At 45.0% G+C, this 16,010-nt stretch overlaps 1 protein-coding gene across 6 annotated transcripts in view; it reads left to right on the top strand.

Moving 5' to 3' along the window:
- Positions 1–16,010, top strand: part of Wdr72 (WD repeat domain 72) — a 154,198-nt gene that overhangs the window by 2,726 nt on the left and 135,462 nt on the right. For 3 of the 6 annotated variants that reach the window (XM_010609056.3, XM_010609058.2, XM_010609053.2), the window contains exons 2-8: positions 1,607–1,713; positions 6,094–6,172; positions 7,395–7,569; positions 7,902–7,978; positions 8,966–9,085; positions 9,932–10,077; positions 10,451–10,547. In XM_010609056.3, the coding sequence (XP_010607358.1) occupies positions 1,607–1,713; positions 6,094–6,172; positions 7,395–7,569; positions 7,902–7,978; positions 8,966–9,085; positions 9,932–10,077; positions 10,451–10,547 (801 nt within the window). The remainder of the gene's footprint in view (positions 1–1,606; positions 1,714–6,093; positions 6,173–7,394; positions 7,570–7,901; positions 7,979–8,965; positions 9,086–9,931; positions 10,078–10,450; positions 10,548–16,010) is intronic. The other 3 variants (XM_010609055.2, XM_010609059.3, XM_010609057.2) reach the window with 3 other exon arrangements.

Raw genomic sequence — 16,010 nt, 5'->3', positions numbered from 1 at the left:
GGCGCTGCCCTCTCGTCAGGGGCAGTGGTGCGTGTGTCCCCCGCTCTCCGCCGCCGGAGCTTGGCTGCTCATCCGCTGTGCGGTGTCTCCCTGGGCCGGAAGTGCACTTCGCTTCCCGCGGGCCCGGGGCGTGGCCCAGCCTTTCTGCGCTCGTTTTCTCCTTCCGCGTGCTCTGGAGAGAGTGGTCTGCTCGGAACGTTTGACTTCTTGAATCAGGTCTGTCATGTTTCTCTTGTCGACTTTTAAGAGCGATGTATTTTGGTAAATGGTCCCTCGGCAGCTGTGTCTTTTGAACTGTTTCTCCCCGTCTGTGGCTTGTCTTCCTCCGTCTTCTCCTGGTCTCTTGTTTGTCTTCATGTAAATAAGAAATGGGTATTTACTTTAGAAATCTTAGGGAATATAGATCATCTAGATTGAAATATGCTTAAAATGCCTGGTATTTGGACTACAGTGGAGTTTTGCTTCCCGAATTTCGTTGAGCTTTAGTGCAGTATCATGGACAAATGGCAGCTGTCTATTTAGGGTTTGTGGTGAGCTGGGATTCGAATGGTGACTGCTTGCCGGCCTCCTCCTGGCGTGGCTGGGGTAGTGTGTGTGGGAGAACACCTGAGCGCTCTAAGTACGTTTGCAGCCCACGGTGTGGTACAGTTTTGTTATTGTCTGGGAGTGAACACAGGGCCTCACACGTGCTCAGCAGGTTCTCCCAGTAGGCACCTTCGCGGCCTTGTGGCAGTGTTGTTCACTGTTGTCCCCATGCCGCACGCGAGGTCCCCACTGCACTCAGCTCACAACACCTCCTCCCGCCATCTGACTAAGTCTTCCCAGTCTTGGCCTTGGCCTGCAGCAGCTGCTGTCTGCTTCTGCGGGTCGGGCTGCTCCAGGCTCCTGTGAGATCCTGGTCTCCTCTGTGTCCCGGCCCACGTCATGTGGCATAGTGTACTCCATATGTATACCCGCTGTCACACAGTGGCGGTGGGATTCTCTTACTACAAAGTGGCTCCATAGGCCTGTGCTCAGTCTTTCTGTGCGTGTGTCCCCGGTGTGTGGCTGTGTGAAGATGTCCAGTGCACACAGGTGCAGAGCCACCAGAGACACCCATTCCCACCCCTCTGCATCTGTGCCCAGACACAGCTGTGGTCCTGTGGCCATGCTAGTTATAATGTTCTGGAGAGTTGTCTGCTTAGAACCCACATTGTTTTCTGATCTGTATTTCCACCAACCCTGAGGTATTGTCATGGTCACGAGGGCCATCTTGTCTCTGTTGCTGTTTAGTGAACTCATTTCTTTTCTGAACGCTGTGGTTTTGTGCCCTTGTCCAGGGCCCTCCATACTAATGAGCATCAACAGTGACTTACTTGTATTCAAACCTCCAAGTGGTCAAACGGGTCTGGCAGTCATCTAGGATTCCTGAGCAGTCCCAAACCAAAACAAGGACAACACCACATAGCACGGCTTCTCTACCCAGAATTATATTACTGTATGCCTCAGTTTTCCTGGATCTTAACCTGTGGAAAATCACTATATAGACAGTTTCCTCACCTTTGTACTCAGTGAGCTGTTTGTGTCCTTCAGTTTCCAGTTCTGTAAAAGATTGCTGTTCTTTCAGATCTCAGCTAAAGAACTCCTCTTCGGTCATTCAGCAGCTGTGAGGTGCCTGGCCCGTGCGGGGGACTTCTCCAAACAGCCCTACGTCGTGAGCGCTGCTGAGAATGGGTGGGTAGAGGCGGCTGTGGAGCATGGTGTTGGCCCCTTCTCCAATCCCTCTGGTCAGGGTCATGGTGGGGGCGGGTGACAGGCCCGGAAAGTCCATAGCTTGCCGAGTTGCTTTTGTGAAGTATCCTCCAGACTTCTTTACCAATGCCTGTAGCTTTCATACACGAGGGATTAGAGTGTTTACCACACAAAACCTGCTATTCCTGCTGAGATATCGATATTTAGGGTCCACTTCAAGTATTGGAAAGAACTCAGGACCCAAGTGAGAAAGCATCTACAAGGTCCCTGCCTGAGCCATAGATGGCAGGCATGGTCTGCAGCTATCTCCTGTATAGTTAGGGTTCCTGGCATTGTGTTTGACCATAGATTAATTCAGCTGTTCATACCCTAGAAAAAGGGTGGCTAAAGAGCTGGAGACCCTGCTTTGGTTATACGAGTTATCCCCCTCTGCCACAGTGACCTGAGATGCCCTTTTGGGGTCTCTAACTTACCTGCATCTGTAAGCCGCTTCTTAGGTGGGGTGGATCCTACAGTAACTATGTCGCAGCACCTTCCCTCCCACTGCATGGTGAGTACCCGGCTCGAGTGGCCATTGTCAGTATGAGGGGTCCCAGCCTGGCCAGCAAGGACACAGTCACTTCACAGTGTGGTTTTCCATTTTTTTCCCCAAAGTATCATTTCATTTATTGGCTAAAATCCTCAGATTCAGGAATCCCAGTGAACTGCAGCATGAAAAGAAGTAGACACCCACAGACCTGATGTGGAAACAATGCAAAACCAAAGAAAAGGAGAAGACCCCAAAAGTAGATACAGTATTGAGGAAAGAATGTCAGTTACACTGAGGGCCAGCTCCCAGCAGTAAGACTGGACAGTAGAGGGTTCCCTCCAAGACTGAAGAGGAGAAGATAATCTGCCCACGAGAACTCTGGATACACCAAGAACATCTTTGATACCTAGGGCAACATGATGGTGTCTGAGACAGACATTCAGCATGTTTTCTACCCATTAGCGGTTCCCTGGTAATGAAATTCTAAATGAGGTTCTTCCAGAATAAGAAAAGTGATCTCTGAAGGAAAAGTGGGGTTGGAAGAGGAATACTGAACAGAGCCTAGCAAAGCTTTAGGAGCTGTGGAAGGGCCTGTACATATGCCTGTCCTCTCTGCAGTGGCCTGGCCAGGTCCCCAGGCTCTTTTGGGGAGAGGCATGTTCACCTTTGACTCTGGTAACAAGCTCCTGCTGCAGTCTGGACAGACAAATCAAGAGTAATAGAGTGTATACCTTCCAATTTAATAAAGAAAAGTGTTTAATGTGAAAGAGACAGCAAAAGAATCAGAGAATGAGGCAAATAGCATGTAATAAGATAGTTGAAATAAATCTGGATAAAATAGTAATTCCACTTACATAATGGGATGGAGTCTTCTAGTTAATTTACAAAGATTATCAGACAATTAAAAATAATGGGCTATAAGGATTGTGGACAATTGAAAATAGACAAAAAACATTTATCAGGTATGTACTAGCCAAAATCAGGTTGATATAGCTGTATTAATATTTTATAGTAATAAGCATAAAGTTAACACAATTTGAAGGCAGAAAGCCATGACATTGATAAGAGAGGGTTGTTACTGATTAAGAAAACTTTTAAGCCAGTTGTGTTGCCACATCTCTGTAATCCTAGCTACATGGGAGACTGAGACAGAAGGACATAAGTCTGAGTCCAGCCTGTGCAACTTAGTGCTGAGTATGGTCCAGGGCTCTGAGTTGATTTCCTTTCAGGCCCCAGCCAGAGGTGCAGGCAGAGGCAGGTGGGTGCCAGCACTCAGGGCAGTGCTCCTTGACTGACCTGCCTGTCTCCAATGGACCCCTGTGCAGATTTTGAGTCTCCAGCCCAGACTTTGGCTTTAGCATGTGTGGGGAGAGGCTGATGCTTGGCCTCAGCCCCGCCCTAGGCCACACCTGGATGTCATGTACCCTGTAGGCGTGCCATTCAGAACAAGCTGGGGAACTCACCAGGAAGGATGCCACTTGCCAAGCCAGAGGGAGCTGCTGTCACTCGGCGCATGAGCAGCTCCAGGTTTTGGTCCTGCCTGAGGCTCACTGGGCCTTAGCTGCCTCAGCACCAGGCAACTTGTGAGGATGGCAGAGATTCCTCCCCATGAGCCCAAGGTGCGGGTTTCACAGAAGAACAAGGAAGGCAGCACTTCAGAGGTTGAGGAGAGGAGGAGCAGAGTGCCCAGCAAAGCTAGAGAACCCGGGGAGAGAGTCTGGGCCAGCAGTAGCCTCCAGCTGACCCATCTGTCCCTGCAGACAGTGCCTAAGCGAGGAGAGGGCTGAGAAACAGTTTGGCTCTGAAACATGGCATCCAGGTAGGCAGCTGCACCAACCACTGACTCGTCAGACACTGGAGGTGCCGAGGTTATGGTGTGAGGGGAGCACAGGCCCCTCCCAGCCTTGTCCTGAGACCGCACCCATGCGTGGATGTCCTGTATGTGGACGTTTCATTGGCCTCCTTCCCTTCATTGAAATAAATAATTAAGAGATTTGGAAATTGGTGAACTGAGTAGTTTTTTATTTAATCTGTGTACGAACCCTCAAAATCATATTTGTAAATAACAAAAAGGAATATGTACTTTGCAGCTTTCAGCTCCTGTCACATGTCACTTGTGCAGTTCTAGCTAAAATGCCAGTGCTCCTTGTGATACTGTGATGTTTGCTGTCCCTTCTTAGAGCAGATAGGCTGAGTGCTTCTGCTTTGTGATATTTTTGTGACACAGAAATATAAATACATCAAATTTATAATGTAACATAAGATGATCAGGAAACAAACAGGGCTTAAAAATAGTGTTGCTGGGGGCGCCTTTCATGAACCCTCTCCGGCTAGAGTGATGAGGTTCAGTGAGGGGCCTGAGGTCCCTTCCCAGCCACCCGCTATCCAGCCCAAGTTGGAGCTTCTGGGTTAGAGCCGACTCACTGGATGCGGCCCCTGGGCCGCAAGCTTCTGTGACTGCACATCCAAGAGCCACGTGGCACCCAAGGTCTGGAGGGCGATGGTGATGACAACCTGGAGGCCCAGTTTACCTTTGAGATGAGATGCGTCTATTCGCCTTCTAGATGTGTTCCTTGCTGTACCTTTGAGATACGGTATTTTGATTTCTACCTTTCTTGCCATCTCATTTTTCCATGCATGTATGTATGTGTACACACACACACACACACACACACACACCCACACACACACACACACAGATTTTTCCTCCTGTTTTATAGCTATGTTTTCAGGTGACAGCAGATCCTCTTGGAAGAAGTGTGGCTATAAATAGAGGGGAAGTTACAGACTTTGGCTTCTGTACCCAGAACATGTTTCTCAGCCTTGAACAGACTGAGGTCAGTCGGCCCAGCCCTTTGTTGTGGGAGCAGAGCAGAATGAACGGGTCCGGCCACTCCCCTGGCCTCCCGCTAGATGTCAGTAGTGTGCTCCTGGTGGTGACTGTCCTGGGCTAAGTGTCCTTGGAATTGAAGAAAGGGGGCTTGTGGTGGGACCTGGGGACAAGATTACCTGGTGTTAAAAACCACTGATTTAGAAGATTGGATTGGGAAAACAAATCAGCCTTCGAATCCCCCAGTTCATATAGATAGTATTTAATATTACTAGTCTTATGTTTTGCTTTTTAATAACCACATTTCCTTTAATGCCTGTAAAGCACTTGTTTTTCTTCTGTGGAAAATGTTGCCTATGTGTTGAAACTGTCAACACTGAAAAATCTTACCAAATAATTCTGAAACGGTCATTCTGGTGTTGTAAACAGAAATAATACAGAATGAAAGTGTGCTGCCTCGGGTGTATTTTGTAGCTGCACTTTGTAGATGCTGTCTGTGTCTTGTAATATACGGAACCAAAGAAGAGTTCTTAAAGCAATAGTTTTTTTTCTCAATATTAAGTGTAAGGCTGATTTCAGATAAGCAAAGAAATAATACCAATGGTACACAAGTGTTGCCTCTTGGTGGCGCTGTTGCTTTTACAAAATGCCACCGTGGCCCAGAACGAAGGTGCTGGTTTGATGGGTTACAAGTCTCAGAATATGTAGCCTAAATGCAGTTAAATGAACCATTTTCCAGAGGCTACAGCTTCCTTGTCACACTCAGGGGCCCCGCAGTGGTCTGTGGGCCGGTGGCAGGGTGTCATTACCCAAACGCAAGGATGTAGGGAGTGTGTCAGCCCACTAATGACCATGGCGTTTCCTTGCCCAGTAATCTGTAACAAAAAGCCACATAAACAATCAGCTTGCACTTAAAGAGTGCACTAGAGAAAAACTTGGTGGCACTGAAATTATCCCAGCCAGTCGAGTGGAAATGACAGAGTGACACCATTGTCTCTCCTAGGGAGATGTGTGTGTGGAACGTCACCAGCGGACAGTGCGTGCAGCAGGCCACCCTCCCCTACAGGCACACGGCTATCTGCGTGAGTCCTTCCACCTGTGTGCTGGGCTTTGTGTGCATGTGGACAGCCTGGAGAAGGCTCTCTGTGAATTTGTATTTCTTATGAGGTTAACACCCTCAAATCACCATCTGCTGCTGGGGCATTATCTTCCTCAAAACATACTGCTCGGCGAGATTTTTCTCCTACTTCTTTCATTTCTGTATCCTATCTTTGAGGTTGCTATGTGCACTTTCCTCAGTGACAGTCACAAAACTTACCTGCATTACAGGGTCAGCTTTAATGATGTGCTGTTTTATAAAGCAGAAATATTTTCTCGCTCCTTTTCATTTTTCATCTATATATTTTGTTCTTAATTTCTTAATTTTTTTCATGTATGGAAAGAGACCTAGAGCTGTTTCCTTGACCTTTATAATCACTTTGCAATGTTTTGCAACAGCTTTTAAGTTTTGGTGGCTGGATTTCCACACAGGGGAGGTAGCTGTGGGGTTTCACTGGTACTTAGAGTTTTTTATTTATTTGTGTGTGTGCGTGTTACTTTTTGATGTCTTAAATTATAACATTTGCAAACTCTTCTGTTTTCCTTGGGCCACATCCTGCAGTGGGGAAGCTCACAGAAGGTGGAAAATGCTACACGATCTTTAATAAAAGTCATTTCCAAAACTTATTTGGCACAGGAAATACTCACATGTACTTCAGATACTTGTATTCCTCATTAATGTGTAGCAATATTGCTACAATAAAGAACTGGGTTTTGCTGTTGCTGTTTAGCTCTATATGATACCCAGAAACAGCACACCTGTGAGCTTTCTATGATTTAGACTATTTCTTCTTTCCATAATACCCCCTTTTCTTCAGAGAAATGAAAAATACAAATCAAAGTAAAGTAAAAAAATCAACATTATAGAAAATAATCTCAAGGAAATTTTAGTTGCTATTCAGTTTGATGCCTTCACTGAACAGATGCTGCAACTAACACTGAGGGAAGTCCTCAACATAGCTAAAATTGTGTTAAGCCAGGCGTGGTAGCTCACGCCTGTAACCCCAGCACTGTGGGAGGCCGAGACAGGAGGATCACAACCTCAAGCTCAGCCTGGGCTATACAGTGTGACCCTGTCTTAAGATAGAAACGGGGGGATACAGCTCAGAGCTGGGCTCTCTGGGTTCAGTGTCCAGTACCACAAAATAAAGCCCCACCTAGTCTGGTTCCCGCCCTAACAGTGCCTTTTCCGCTGTGACCCTGTAGTATTATCACTGCTCCTCCCGGATGGCAGGCGATGGCTGGCTGCTGTGCTGCGGGGAGTACCAGGATGTGCTGGTCATGGACGCCAGGACTCTGGCCGTGGTCCACGCGCTGGCATCCTCTCAGTGCCCAGACTGGGTCACCTGCATGTGCATCGTCCACTCCGTGAGGGTCCAAGGTAAGGGGTGGTGGCAGCGTGAGGCCAGTGGAGGAGCTGGTGGCCAATCCCTGGGTCCCTCCCCAGTCCTACCTGTGTGGCTGCATCTCCAGGGATGCCTGGCTCTGGCTCGGTGTGGCCCAGTCTGCAGCAGGAGCCCTGCGGGCACTGGGGTGGGTTCCCCTCCCCCCAGTGATAGCCAGTGCTCCAGATGCCACATGAAGCATTTGTCTTCTGTTTAGAACAACAGGAAGCTGGCATCTCCCACCTCCACTGCCCTGTGCCACCTTACTTGACCCCAGGTGCTTCTGCACTGTGCAGGCCACTCAAGTGTGACCTCTGCTCTCTTCCAGAAGATTCTCTGCTGGCTGTGACAGTGACCGGGGATCTCAAAGTGTGGGACCTCTCCTCAGCTATCAACAGCATCCAGGTGGGTCGGAGATCCTGTCCTCCCCGGTCTGGCACATGTGTGTGCAAACTGCAAACTACAGGGCTCCTGTGCACTCTCACTTATATGTGAGTGAGGGGTTGGCTCTTCCTGCTTCCCTGTCTGTCTTTCCGGGTGGGCTCTGGTGCTGCTGGACTGTGTCTGTGCCACACGGCCCATGAATATGTGACTGTTTCACACACACACACGGACACACGGAGCATGTTTAGCTTAAGTCCTTGCAGATGCAGTGCCCATCTGCCCCTCACGCAGAGCCCCTTTCCGGCTGTCTGCACGTGGTGGGGCCTTGGCCTGCGGTCCAGCGTGTCCACCGCTTCCTGTGACACGTGGCACAGTTGGAGCACAGAGGCAGCACTTGCACTGGTGACAGTCGCTGGGTGAGCCCTGTGCTCTGGGTCCATAGCAGGGACCCGGGGAGGAAGCCGAGGTGCTGAGGGCCTGCAGGGCACTGGGAACGCACACGTATCCTCGGGCCACCGTAGTCCACATGTGCTGTCATCCACATCTGTCCCCAGCACCTTGCTTGTTTCTTTATTGGCAGTGAATACACATGCTTTAGAAAACGATCATGCTTTTGTTTGCTCTTTGTGCCGTGCCTGGAAGTCAGTAGCTTCACTTTCCATTCTCAGCACCTAGCATGCTCTATCACAGAAAGTTTGCTGAGTACGTAAAATTCGTTCCTGGGTCCGAGTGCATTTTCTGTTTATGGCTTCTCATGCAAAGTAGCTTTGTAGTTCAGAAAACTCAAAAAGACACTTGAGGGCCAGGGATTTAGCTCAGTGGTTCCTCCACCTGCCTTGCAAGTGCAAGGACTTGAGTTCAATCCCTGATACCAAAAAAAAAAGACACTTGAGTACTTTTGTTTAAATAGTGGTGTGATCCACTCCTGTGTGTGCACAAGCAGGTTTTTTCCTGGTCTCCTACACCTGGCCTGGTATCAGTGCTTATGGGTTTTCTTGCCTTTTAAAGGAAAAACAAGATGTCTATGAAAAAGAATCCAAATTTCTGGACTCCATGAACTGCCAGACGATACGATTTTGCACGTACACAGAGAGACTTCTGTTGGTGGTGTTTCCTAGGTGTTGGAAGGTATTGTAGACAATGAATGTACGAGTGTAAATTTTTTTCTTGTTCAGTGCAACAGTGACAAGAATATGATTTAAACAGGGCAGGAGCTCTTGAAGATAGGGTCACCAGAGCATAAGGTGGCCCGTCTTTGATGACTGCTGTCCATTGTCAGGTGCCTGTGTGCTGCTCTCTGCTTCCCAGGGTGCTGTGTGTGTAGTTGCACATCCTAATTGTGCTCCTGACAGACTGTGATACTGAACGCTTATCTTTAAACTATTGTCAAAAATTGGTGCTCCCTCTAGAATTAAAAAGAAAACTAGTAGTTTTCACCTACATACATTATATTTTTAGATTTTTTTTCTTCTGTCACTACATTTGTTTCTAGAAACACACATTTTTTTCTTGTGACTGTATCCATTGGTGCATCTAAGATGAAAGAAAACCAAGTTACCATCATTTGATAGAGAATGTGCTTTCTTTAATGTTTTATATAACTGGCTTCATTAGCAAAACTTTAGTCTTACCTGTAGGGTGATAATATATTTTGGAGAAAATATTGAAAGTACATGATCTAACAAAGGATGTCTACTATATAAACTTATTCTTGTGTACAGTAAACGTCCAAACGTTAAACCTGGACTACCCATACACAAATAAATTGTTTAGAAAGCTGAGATTCAGGGTTTCGATTCTCGAAAGAGACAGTGAGATGAGCTATCAGCTGAAAGCCACTTCAGAATAACTGAAAAAGTAAGTCCTAGTGAATCTCCCTGGATTGAGCTGTCTGAGCGTCCTGGTGGGCAGGACTCCTCTCACCAGGGTGTGCACAGCGTTGGGAGCTCTGGGGGACGCCTCACTGTGTTCTAGGTGTATGATTACTGCGACTTTTCCCTCCTGTGGTCGGAGGACAGCAGCAGCGGGAGTCTCTTTGCGGGAGGAGAGGTGCTGGCGGCCCACAGGGTCCTCATCTGGACCGAAGACGGCCGCAGCTACATCTATCAGCTGCTGAACAGGTGGGCGCAGAGGGGGCGGCACCAGCACAGTCAGGTAGAAAATGAACTTTGGGAGGTTTATTATAGAAGCCCTGTGTGCCGCCCGTGATCAAAAAGCAGAACAAAACAGCTCTGGCACTGGGAGATTTGCTGTGGGCTTGGTGGGCTACCGGCTTTGTGCAGAACAGCGGGGGACAGAGGAATGAGATTAACCATGTATAACTTGTCCAGCTGGTGCCCGGCTTCCAGAAAGTCACTTGTGATTATTAACTGACAGTTCCGAGCCAGAGTTTAGAAACTTGAATGGTACCATCAGGCTTTTGAAAGAGGGAGGGGGAGGAAATAAGTAAAGTACCACACAGTTCTCAACTCTGCTTTTTATTCTGCCATGCAGTGGGCTTTCCAAAAGCAGCAACCCAGCCGACGGGAGGCTGCTAAAAGAGACCGTTTATCCACATTTACTGTGCTCTGCTTCCGCGGAGGAAAATCAGGTAACCAGGAGCAGAGGCCTCCTGACGATGCTGCAGCTGAGCCTCAGGCAGGGAGGCTTTGTTTGCAGCAGAGTCAGCTGGAAAAGTTAGACTGGAGCATCACGTTCAGTTGATAACAAGAAAACCCAGCTTGGTTGTTAATGTCCGCTGAGGAGGCACCACTGCCCTTCAGTGTCTGTTGTTTCAAAGTTTGATTAACAAAATAGAATCTATCTACTATGAGAAGAATTACAAATTTTGAAGAACATAAAAGAGAAATTAAAATTCTAGTTTCACCACCTTAAATATTTACTGTGAATTGTTAAATTTTGTTTTATGTATTTACTCATTGTAGTTGAAAATTTTCAAATATTTTGAAAAATACTATAATGTTAAAATAGTACAATGATTATTTATATATCCTTTATGTAGAGTCACTGATTATTAAAGTGTTTGTCACACACTCACCCCCAACACACACATGCACAAAATTTATACCTGTCTTTGACCCTACAGATAGTTGACAGAACAATGTTAACATTGATGTCTTTGAAACCTTATGAAATGGTTTTTATCCTGAGGTTTTTTTTTACTTAACTATATACTAAGATCATTTTCACATGTACTTAGCTTTTCTTATGAGTAACTTTTCTTGGTAAAACAAATATAAGTACACTTTCTGGCTGAGAGTTGTGAATATAATTTTGAGCTTATTACTTGACTGAATTATACATCTAACGCTCTAGGAAGTCTGAAAATCTAAGTAGGTATTTTACTGCAGTGGTGGGACCCACAGTGATTTTTTAAAACCTCTAGACTCAGTCATCAATTATCCAAAAAGGTATTTCATAGAAAGAGGACGTGTTTTGAATTACTAAGAAAGCACGCTACTTCTTACAGGATGATTGTCTGCTTAATTAGGCAGAGTAGGAAATCCTGTTGGAAATCCTATAGTGTAGAAATTGTCCCTTCAGCATATCAGTGGAAAAGTTTATTGCAAAAGCTGTGTTAAGAAGCTGACAGCCAGCGTCATGAGCTGGGCTGGCATGGGAGAGAGGTGGCTTTCACCTGATGGCATGCATCAGTGGATGTCCTAAAGTTGCCCACAGGCAGACTGGAGCCTGCTTCTGCTGTTGGCTACAACAGTGGTGTCCTGGCCTCTCTGGGAAGCACTATCACCTTTGTGACCTTCTCTCTCCTGCTTCTAGCTCCAGTGAATATTTTTATGACACAGTTTACCTTAAAGTCCAACATAAGTCACACCCTTTATGACCTAACCTACTGCAAATAACAACTTTACATGCATAACAGCTTAAAAATCATTTATTTCTCAGTGAGTTCATTATTGATGCACAAGAATGCTATTGATTCTTGTGTATTGATTTTATATCCTGCTATACTGATGAATTTGGTTATTTTTGGAGTCTTTTGGTAAATTTTTGGGAGTTTTCTACATTGAGGATCATTGACTTCTTAGTTTCCTGTATATATTCTTTTTATTTCTTCTTGCCTAAGTGCTCTGGCTAATGCTTTGAGGACTGTGTTGAACAGGAATGGTGGTAGTGGACATCCTTGTCTTGTTCTGATCTTAGAAAGCTTTCTGTTTTTCCCCATTTAATATGATGTTGGCAGTAGGTTTGTCAGAGATTGCTTTTATTAGACTGAGATAAAGTCCTTCCATGCATATTTTCTTCAAAGTTTTTATCATGGATGGATGTTGGACTTTGCCAAAGGCTTTTTCTGTATCTATTGAGATGATCATGTAATTTTTGTCCTGCTTCTGTTAATGTGTTGTTACATTTGTTGGCTTGAGTATGTTGAACCATCTTTGCATTCCTGGGATGAATCCTCCTTGGTCTTTTTGATGATTTTGTTGCATTCTATGTGCCAGTATCTTGTTGAGGAATTTCTGCATGAACATTCATTGGAGAGATTAGCCTTTAGTTCTCTTTTTAGTTTTAGTCTGTCTGATTTTAGAGTCAGGGTAACCTTATATTCCAGGAATGTCTTTCAGAGTACTCCTTCCCTTTCAATTTCATTATACAGCTTGACCAGTATTGGTGTTAGATTCCCCAGAAGTTTTTGAAGAAATGAGCTGTGAATCCATCTGAGCCTATTTTTTGCCTGTTACTGGATTATTCAGGGTTCCAATTTGGTAATTCATGTGGATTGAGGAATCTGTCCATTTCTTGTAAATCCTCCAAATTTTTGGCATATAGGTTTGCAGAGTAGTTGGTAATGATCTTCTGGATTTTGGCAGTGTATATTGTGATTTCACTTTTTTCATTTCTAACTGCATTGATTTGGGTCTTCTGTTTGGTGAAATTGGCTAAGGCCTTGTCTGTTTTGCTTATTCTTTTGAAAAACCAGATTTTAATTCACTGATCTCTGTAGTTTTCTTTTTTTTAATCTCACTCTCAGTGATTTCTGCTCTAATCTTTATTATTTCCTTCCTTGTACTAGCTTTGGTTTTGGATTGTTCTCATTTTTCTTATACCTTGAGTTGCATTGTTAGGTTATTTGTTTGGGCTCTTTGAACTCACTGAGAAAGTAATTACAGAAAGAATACTATACATAATATCAAGAAGAAAACTTAAATACTGAGGAATTAACCTAACTGTCTTAGTTATTTTTCTCATTGCTGAGACAAAATATTCAGCACCCACAAGTTAAAGAAGGACAGGCTTATTTGACTTACAGCTCATAGAGGTTTCAGTTCATAATCAGCTGGTTCCAAGGCAGAGTTGCAGGCAAAGAGAGTAAAAGCAAAAAGAGACCTTAACATCTTTCTTCCCCTTTTATCTTATCCAGGCTACTTAGGAGGTGTAGTATTCATGCCCTTAATCCAGGTGCCCTTGAGCCTAGCATTACACCGTGAAACAACTCCAGTGTCACACACTCTAGATCCAACAACCTCTGAAAAAAAAGCCCCACCTATGACCTCATGAGGCTTTGGGGGGCCATCTAAGCACAAGTCATAACACTAAAGAAGTGAAAGACCTCTACAGTGAAAACTACTCTGAGAAAGGAGCTCGAAGAGGACATCAGAAAATGAAAGACATCCTCTCTTCCCAGATAGGCAGAACCAAAATGGCCATACTTCCAAAACTGATATACAGATTTAACCCAGTCCCAATCAAAGTATCAACAGCTTGCTTCACAGAACTAGAGAAAGAAATCCTAACATTTACATGGTATCAGAAGAGACCAGAATAACAAGCACAGTCCTGGGCAACAAGAACAAAGTGGAGGTATTGAAATCTTGGACTTTATGTTACAAATCTACAATGATATAAACAGCATGGTATTGGCACAAAAACAGATGCATGGATCACTGGAATAGAGTAGAGGATGAAGATAGCACTCCAAGCATGTTAACAATTTGATCCTTGACAAAGGGTCCAAAATCATACACTGGAGGAAAGAGAGCATCTTTGATTAATGAATGGTGTTGAGAAAATTGACTATTTGCACACAGAAGACTGAGTCTAGACCGTTGTCTTCCACCATGTGCTAAGCTAAAATCAAAATAGATTAAAGGTACAAATGTTAAAACAGAAACAATTTGTTGGAAGATAAAATAGGAAAGTAAAACTCTTGAGTCATAGATGTGGGCAAAGACTTGCTGAACAGAATCCTGGTTGCACAGGAAATAGTACTAACAATCAAAAAATGGAATCATACTAAATTAAGCTTCTGCACAACAACCAACAGACTGAAGAGACAACCTACAGGATGGGAAAAAATTTTTGCAGCTCCTCCCCAGATAGAGGACTAATATCTAGAGCATAGAAGGAACTAAAAAAAATTAGTGCCCAAAATAAAAGGTCCAGACACAAACTGGACAAGTGAAATGAACATAGACACTTCTCAGAAGTCAAAGCTAATGAATGCATAATCTCTGTGTATTAGAGGAGTTCAAATTAAAACAATGTGGAGATCCCGTATTACTCCACAAAGAATGGCCATCATCAAGACTTCAGATCAACAAATGCTGTTTAGGCTGTGGAAATAGTAACCCTTCTGGACTGTTGGTGGGAATGAAAGCTAGCACAACCATTATAGAAAACAGCATAGAGATTTCTCAGAAAATTAAAAATTTCATTTGACCCAGCTATTCCCTTTCTAGTTATCTTCCCAAATGAGTTAAAGGCATACTACGGTGATCCATGCATACCTATGTTTATAGGAGCACAATTTATAATAGTTAAATCTTGGAAGCAGACTACATGTTTGTCAGCAAATGAATGGATAAAGAAACTGTGGTACTTACAATGAAGTAGTACTCAGCCATAAAGAAGGATTAACGAGGCATTTGTAGGACAGTGGATGAAGCTTGAGACCACAGTTTTAAGTGAAATGAATCAGACACATAAGCTTCAATATCACATAGTTTCTCTTATATGAGAAACTCATAGTACTATATAAGTAAAGAACAAAATGAAAGTTAGATTAATAGAAAATGGAGTGATCATTGTGAGACAGGAAGGAAATCTGGAGCTGAAGGGAACAAGGGGGAAAGAAAGGGGATGAAGAAAGGATTGAGACCACGTGAGGCTTACAGACCGGCTCCCCAAGAGGGACCTAAACGTGTACTGCAAACACGGACTGAAAGACTAATGTTTTCAAAATGTGAGGCCATAAATGTCTGGGCCTTCTATCCATAATTCTCCTTCAAGCAACCACAGTTGTTTCTGCTACAAAGGCGTGACAGGGCGAGAAGCAGTGCAGTAGTGCGGGGTGGTGTGGGCTGAAGGGAGTCGTGGGCCTACTGAACCCTGCTTGCCCTTCACCAAGAGTCAGTTAAAGGCAGGCACAATTCTCTGGTCAGTCTCTACCATGCACTGAGCCACAGCCACTGATAACAGCTAAGAATCGTGTCCGTGAGATTGGCAGCACCCCAGAAAGTACGCACTCGGTGGACATGTGTGGCTTGGGACTGTGTTGTGCTTGTGCTCATCTTGGAGGACACAGTGTGCCTGTCTCAGCAGGTGGCTGGGCTTGTTCCTTATTTTCCCTGCTGTAGGTCTGTAACAGTAGTTGTGACAGTGCTTACTTCCTAGCTTTGTTGTCCAGAGTAATTGTAGTCCTAACTTGATCCTTCATGTCCTCTGACAATACACTGCAGAGATTTCTACTCCTGCACATAAGTCTGGAAAGCATGCTTTTTGTGTCTAGGAGCTGTCACTTTCTTAGGCTTCTTTAATTCTGGCACCAGCAGTTGGCCTCCTTTACAGGATGCCTGTATTTGTACATCAAAAGAGGGCTTGGTTTTTCTAATCACTTAATCATTCCGATCCCCGTGGTAATCTCCCTGGAGGAGGCTGGCCAGGAGCAGCTGTCTGGGGCACTTGAGCTCACGAGTGGACCCCTTGGCCCATCTGCACGGAAGCTGTCTCGAGACTAGGGGTGCAGTTTGCATTCATCATACAGCACACCGCACATGGTGTAGATTAGATACTGTTACACAGAGCGCAGAACACC

This window comes from Fukomys damarensis, unplaced genomic scaffold, assembly GCF_012274545.1.
Source record: "Fukomys damarensis isolate Sample0158 unplaced genomic scaffold, DMR_v1.0_HiC HiC_scaffold_17, whole genome shotgun sequence".
NCBI lineage: Eukaryota > Metazoa > Chordata > Mammalia > Rodentia > Bathyergidae > Fukomys > Fukomys damarensis.
The sequence above is the reverse complement of the archived record's forward strand: the minus strand, read 5'-3'. Positions and strand labels throughout refer to the sequence as shown.